Source organism: Puntigrus tetrazona, chromosome 17 (assembly GCF_018831695.1).
Source record: "Puntigrus tetrazona isolate hp1 chromosome 17, ASM1883169v1, whole genome shotgun sequence".
In the NCBI taxonomy this organism is placed as follows: domain Eukaryota; kingdom Metazoa; phylum Chordata; class Actinopteri; order Cypriniformes; family Cyprinidae; genus Puntigrus; species Puntigrus tetrazona.
Window position 1 is genome coordinate 13,625,887 of NC_056715.1, and position 7,258 is coordinate 13,633,144.

The 7,258-nt window shown below is 39.7% G+C and overlaps 1 protein-coding gene across 1 annotated transcript; it reads right to left on the minus strand.

Moving 5' to 3' along the window:
* Positions 1 to 738: 738 nt before the first annotated feature.
* LOC122361864 (alpha-(1,6)-fucosyltransferase-like) lies at positions 739 to 6,112 on the minus strand. Its single transcript, XM_043262947.1, has 4 exons — positions 5,724 to 6,112; positions 4,404 to 4,580; positions 3,410 to 3,560; positions 739 to 2,121 (listed from the first exon to the last, which is right to left on the minus strand). The coding sequence occupies exons 1-4, from the start codon at positions 6,062 to 6,064 to the stop codon at positions 1,789 to 1,791; spliced, it is 1,002 nt and encodes a 333-aa protein (XP_043118882.1). The 5' UTR covers positions 6,065 to 6,112; the 3' UTR covers positions 739 to 1,788.
* Positions 6,113 to 7,258: the final 1,146 nt, after the last annotated feature.

Below are 7,258 nucleotides of genomic sequence, written 5' to 3' on the forward strand. Positions count from 1 at the left end.
GTAAATATAAAAAATGACGACCACTGGACGTTTGCTATTACCTGAGTGCAGTGTGCAGCATACAGGCCCTTAATATGGATCAGTAAACACGACATAGATTTATCGACTGTGTGATTATGGAGCTGCTTTGCAGTATGGAATATTGAAGGCCGTTGGGGCCAAAACGTGTGGTACATGCATGTTAAAGACCTGCCATGTTTTCCAAACTTCTAGAAGTGCACTGGAACGGCAGTCAAAACCGTGACTTCCCACCCATGAACTCGTACTAGATAAATGTACTCCATCACATAGCCCGCAACAAACCACAACGGCAGCCCCATGTGCGGTGATTATGCAAGTGGCATTTGGTGAGAAATAGACTTTAGGACAATATAAGTGCAATCAAATTAATATAATAATAATAATACCAATAACAATACATATAATACATATACGGTTATGTGTCTGAAAACGATAAGTATGTCGTGAAAGAACATTCCCACAATTCCCTGCGCTCAGGCGGTTCGGCGTGACTTGACCGGAATGCTACAAAGTCGTGAGTCATGGTTTAAAGTCGACAGTTAAAAATCTTCTTATCTAGTACTCTAATTTCAGTGAAACACTATGGGACTACCCAATTTGTGTCCTGCAGCCCCTCCTCAGTTTGAACAGAGTTGAATATAGCCTCAGAAGACTTACCTCAAAAACTATCCTTAAAGAACAGCCAACACAAAATTAAAATACAGACAGAAACCCAAGTTGGCTGATCAAGTTTATTTGATCTGCTTACCAAAGAGACAATGCCCGCAAACATAAAACAATGAACAACTCCTTCATGATTAACTAAAATTTATAATGACAGCAAGTGTCATTGTTACCATAATTATTCTTTCTCTTATCATCATCATCCTCATTAATAATATTAGTATCATTATCTTCATATTAAGTGACATTTTCTTATCTGTTTTGTTTTTTTTAATGTAATAACATGAAATGATCTCTTAAAAAACATGATGGACAAATGGCTGTGGATAAGACACTAAGTGGAAAGGAGGGGAAGGAGTGTAAATCTGCGTGGAAAGGCTGGTCCGTAAGGCTCCAGAGTCAAAACTCGTCCCGTAAAAGTGAGTCAATCGCCCTGATAGGCACCGTTTTCCAATCCTCACACACACACGCTCACACACACACACTCACACAAACACATGATAAACCTTACAATGAAAATAAAAACAGCATAAGTCACATTTAAAAGCACAGTATGGCAGTGGAAATTAATAGCTCATGGGTGTGAAGAGGAGTGTCAGTTGGCGTAGTGATGGCATGACAGAAACGAGTTGAGTGAGGCTAGAGTAAAGGATGCCATCATTGTGCACAAGGAGGTATAAGAGCATAGGAGGACGAGAGTAACCCGGGTTTATGATTCCTTTGTCATGATCGGTTCAGAGTTGCAAAGTCACTTCTTCCAGTTCTGTTCTTAAATTAACATATTCAGTTCCCTTCATTACCCGGAGATTAATTAGAAAGTACCTACAGTACAGTGCCTTCCGTTTCTGTTGCCTTGAGTTCAACCTCTTTGTTTTTTTGTCTTCCACGACCCTGATTGCCATTTCAGGGAGACTCAAAAGTCCAAGCACCAGAGTTAGGAAGGTGTTCCAAAACCCTGCGAAGAACCCCTAGACAACACACACACACAGACACACCTACACAAACACATTCATACACACTCACACACAAGTGCATTCCCCATCCAGGTGGTCCAGGGTTTCCTCATTTCATAAACAAGAGTATCTGCGCTGTCCTTGTCTCAATCTACGGCTTCTTAAGAAGTTTGTCCGCTTCTGGGTACGTGGGATACTTCACTGTCTCAATCTTCTCTTTGACTTTATAAGAGGGGTAGAGGCCGGTGCGGCCCGTTTTGCGGTTGATTCCCTTGGAGTTTCCATCCCAATGGTTGCCCGCAACGCCGATCACATCTCCCGGCTCAAGCGGAATGTCGTCGCTATTGCGTGCTTGGTGCGGGTAGATAGCGATCTGGTTGTGGGCGTTCTGCCCACCGAAGTAGTAGATGTCATCGAGGGAATAGAAGAAGGATGAGGCGTCTGGGTGGAGAGTCTGCATGATCTCGTAGGCCACTCGACACACCTGCGCACAATGGAAATGAAAACAAAGACACGTTCACAAGCTGCTTTTCAAGCTGAATCTTCAGAGCCGAGTGGAGTTGAGAGGATGTGCAGGTGCACCTGACAAAGATGAATGGACTTTACAATGCTTAAGCGCTACTCGTGAAAAGCTGAAGTGAAGATTAAGGACTATTAGAACAAAGTAACCACAGACTGCTTATGAACAGTCTAGAGCATACGGTACATAAAAATGTCAAGATTGCAGATTTCATTGCTTGCATTTACCTGACTGGCCTTTCTGGGAGTTTTTAATCAGTCTGTCAAAAACTAAGTCTTGTTTTCAGTGGATAAGGCTGCTGAAATTATGGATTCAGAGGAGCCACTGGACAAACTGCCTTTCTAAAGCTGGACAGGCTGTACGATTTTGATGGTTCTTTATGATTGTTTTTAAGTCTACAACAGGGTAGCGAACCTTGCTCTTGAAGGGCTACTGTCCTGCAGAGTTCAGCTCCAAACCTAATAAAACGCCAGAGCTTGGTAATCAAAGATTTCAGGGTTACTTGGAAATAACAGGCAGGGTGGAGCAGGTTTTGAATTGAACTCTGCAGAAACGTAGTCCCTCCAGGAGCAAGGTTGACTTCCCTGCTCTACAATATTACTCTCGAGTGAGATCTTGTTTAAAAGTTTTGGTACACTGTGACATCCATATATTTTTAAAACATTGTAGCAAAGTCTTCGGTCACATTCATGCTGCAAAAAACAGCGACTTCTAAGACTGATCATTAAGGTAATTAGTCTCTGCCAATGTTTGTGTCACACTAGACAATCAAATATTGGTGATCTTTAATATCCAAATATTATTTAATATAATTGATTTTGCCGGCCAAAATCGATAGGCAAAAACTGCAGTGTGAAGTGGGCGATTTCTGGCCAGAATAAATGGGCCAGATTTTCAGCCGATAGTAAAAAGTTTGGATCTGCAAGACTACTGATTCTGGCACAAAAACTTCAATTACAAACCACATTGTACCAGACAGTACTTGTGAAGAATACGAGTCTACCCCAAAAAAACTAAAGTTTAACAAAGCAGACAGTAGAAGAAAGAAATGACCAAAACCTTAAAGCACATCCTCAAAAGAACGTTTTAAAGAAAAAGGAACAAAAAGAAATTAAGGGTTGTTGAGAAGTCAAGTCTTGGCCTCATAGAAATTCTGTGGGAGGTTTGAGCAATTCAAGTGCAAAAAGGGACAAAAAGTTAGTGTAGGAGACGAACAGAACCAAAACATCAACAAAAGTGGGTCAAACTTTACCTGTGAAGAGAATGTGCACACTAAAAAGTTGGTCCTGGAGAGGAAGTGGATATCCAGGATGACTCCTCTCAGAGAGTTTTCAGTGTAACGGTTGTGCAGCCCAGCCGACCATGAAATAGAATTATCACTAATAAATTCATAATCAGGATACCTGTGCACAAACAAAAAACAAAAATGTGTTAAAAGGTCCTCCTCTTTTTTTTTTTTGTTCTAACTTCTAACTGTGTTCTAATCTCTGGCACATTCACGTTGTCAAGGCTTTTCCAAATAGAGGTCCAATGCATCATTTGTCGATAAAGGAATCACAGAATGCAATATGTGCTCAGAAGAGAGAATGGGAAATTAACAAATGAATGTTTTTTCTGGTTTATTTAATCAAAAAATTACAATATCACCCAAAATGTATGTGCTTTGTATTTATTAATTATATTATTATTATATTTATTATATATTGTGCTGTTAGCATGGCAACATGCTAACGCCAGACTGAAATTAACCATGAGCATTCACATCAAGAGCAACACATGTAAAAATAACTGTATATAATACCTAGATTAGCTAAATAGCTATATTTAACTATATCAGCATTTAACACATCAATGCTTAAGATTCTGTTTGGCTGCCAAAGTTTTTATTGTTTATCAGCTGGGAAAAACATTCTGACAGCGATTCCAATGATATTGTTCATCTGTGGGGTCACTGTTACAGCTGTGGTGTGGATTTTTCTTAGAATAAATAAATATTACAACTTTTGTTATAGTTATCATCCTTGGTGTAAACTAAAATGCTATTGCCTTGTAAAGTGTTTCACTTCAGTCATTTGATGATGCTCCATGTTGGTCAAAACTTAGTGTATTAATGATTGTAAGAGCTTCTTCTTATTTTTGTCTAATATTGTCCAATTAATAACTTAAAAGAAGATAAACTCAACTGTTAAGCAACATAACACAAGATATTATGACTAGTTTTCATAGACTGTATAGAGTGTACTCACTTAGACTTGGCCTCCTGCAGTAGAGAAGGGTCGTCAGTGGCAAGGTAAACCCGTTTCTTATCCACATGCATGCGCTGGGCCAGACTCTGGTAGTGGTCCTCAACATGCACCATGTACTCTTCTATGGGGTGGAATGCCGCCTCCGTCCCTACCTTATCTGTACGGCGCACATGCACCCTGGAGAGAAGAGCAATACCTGGGTCAGCCTGATTGTGTGCGTCCGCGTGAGAAAGGGATTCAAGGTCGACAAAGAACAGGAAAAAATACAAACCAGCTGAATAAAATTTCTTTCTATTTTTTTTTAAACAGATGTTTAAAGGTTTTGCGCTTTGGGGTGCCGATTTTCTGAAAATGCCAACCATTATGTGTCTATGTGTGAGCGTAAGGATGGTGGCTGAATAAAGAGACGGCGGAAAGTAAGAATGGTGTGTGTGAGGGAGATAGAGACAGAAAGATGGCTGTGAGTGGTTGCGCTCCCAGTAGAGAGCAAAGTGGGTGTAAGTGGAGATTGATTGTTGGAGCAGTGGTGGTTTGTGTGAAAGGGTCTCCCTCCTCCTTTTCTCCCCCTTCCTCCCTCTCTCTCACATAAATACATTCAAAGCCTATCAGTGCCTGTGTTTCCTAAGCTTGAGGTTAACGTCAAACACAAAAAGGTTAACATCAAACACAAAATAATTATTTATGAGTTATTAGTAAGTTATTTTTTTTAACCCAAATGCTGGGTTTGGTCAATTTATTGGGATGTTTTTAATATTTTTTACCAAGGTGATAGGTTATTTTTCTTTTAACCCAAATGTTTTTCAGCTTGTTTAGGTTATTGTTATTGGGATTTTTTAACCTAGGTGCTGGGTTGAATAGTTTTTCTGTAACTAAGTTCCTGGGTCATTTTTTCCTTTTAAACCGCTGGATTAAGTAAATTAAGTTCTGTAGAAATAACCCATCTGAATAAAAGTGCGTGATAAAAGTGTGAATACACAATAAACAATTAAACAATAGTTGATTAAAAAACTGGGTCAAAATAACCCAGCATGTGTTCCAGCGCTGGGCTGCCAAATAACCCAGGTTGGGTTGTTTTTAACCCAGCATTTTTAAGCATTAAACCCACACATTAGCTACTTTCCTATACCCTCTATTCCATGTATATGGAACTGATGTCCATTTTTCTCATACAATAAATAATTCCATTTTAATGACATAATATAGTAAGTAAGCATTGTATATTCTGTCTCAGAAAGCTCCACTAATAAAATACGGTGGAACATGTAGCATCTAAGTGGTTTTGATGGCCTGATGTCGATGTTTGATGTGTAATTTCCTCACCCTATAATGGGGTGCTTGAAGCCCAGCTTGGCGGTGGCCTCTTGCATTTCCTTCAACAGCCAAGCCTGGGGGCGGATCAGGTACTTGACAAACTGAGAGACCCACCACACAGGTGGGTCTCCATGAAGCCTCTGAAGCCTGTCCGCAAGGTCTTCAGGGATGGCCAGGGGCAGGTACGGGGGACCGGGGTGCAGGCTGTCCACGATGGGCAACTCAATGACCTGAACATCCCGATCGTTTGCTTCACCTACAGACAATGCACAAGACAATAGGCAGAAAAAATTAAGGAATGCACTGGAGAACTTAAATACTGTGGTATGGACTGTAAATTGGCCAAACATGTTTTTTCCAGTATGAGATTAATTTACAATTATCAAATCAATAAAGCTTGACCGAGAAGCTGTTCGTATGGAATAGAGCGCAGGAGCTGAAAACACGGGAGCAGTAGAGGGGAAAAAAAGACAACCTTAGGCTAAAAACATACTACACATAGGTATGAAACCGATACAAATGCTTGGTGAATACATTAAACGCAGGCAGCAATCTGTGCATACTTCACATTACATTACATTAAAGCCTTTGGGAGCCAGTTGTATCCAAAGTGACTTACAGTGTTTTCAAGGTGTACATTTTGCCATTGAATATACGCCATATTCTTCAAGCATGTTCTCACAGTAGTGTAGCAGCAACAAACCTCAAGGGAATGAGATGATGGAGCTCCCTTCAAATGTCTGTGCCATTACAGTGGATGTGTTATTATGTGTGTACATTCACATACAAGAGAATGTTTCAGGCCTTAGGGATGCACAATATACTGAAAGCCATAGTGTTGTTGGCCAATACGTATATGTGTGTGTGTGTGTGCGCGTGCGTGTGCATAGGTAGTTGACAAATAAAAAATGGACTGTGCCCTATGGTGTGAAATAGCATAAATGTAGAAAAAAAACCTTACAATAAATGCACACACACACACACACATACACACACGCATTTTTCTCCTGTCAATTTTGTAATATTGACAAATACCAATTTGGCTTCCACTATATTATGATATATATACATAATTTACATATATATAGATATGCACATTACATTGGTGGTTGGTGGAACAATGAATATATGCACACTACATGGTGACTGAATCACTCTAGATCCGGATCAAAAGGCGATAACTACTGAGAAATCCATATTGTTCAACCGCTAGTGTGAAGTAATGGGAAGTTGTCGCGTGCAGTCGAATCTAGAAGTAATTCGATCACCATGTAATGTGCGCTGTGCATTGTTCACAACCGCAATGTAATGCGTATCCTATATATATGTAAATTATGTATATATATATCATAATGTAGTGAAGCAAATTATTTGTCAATATTACAAAATTGACAGAAAAAATGCGTGTGAATGTATGTGTGTGTGTGTGTATTGCGTTTATTATGAGTTTTTCTACATTTATCTTTATTTCACACCATGAAGCACAGTCCATTTTTGTTGTCAACTACACCTAATACTGCCTTGCCTTGCCACCACACACGCTA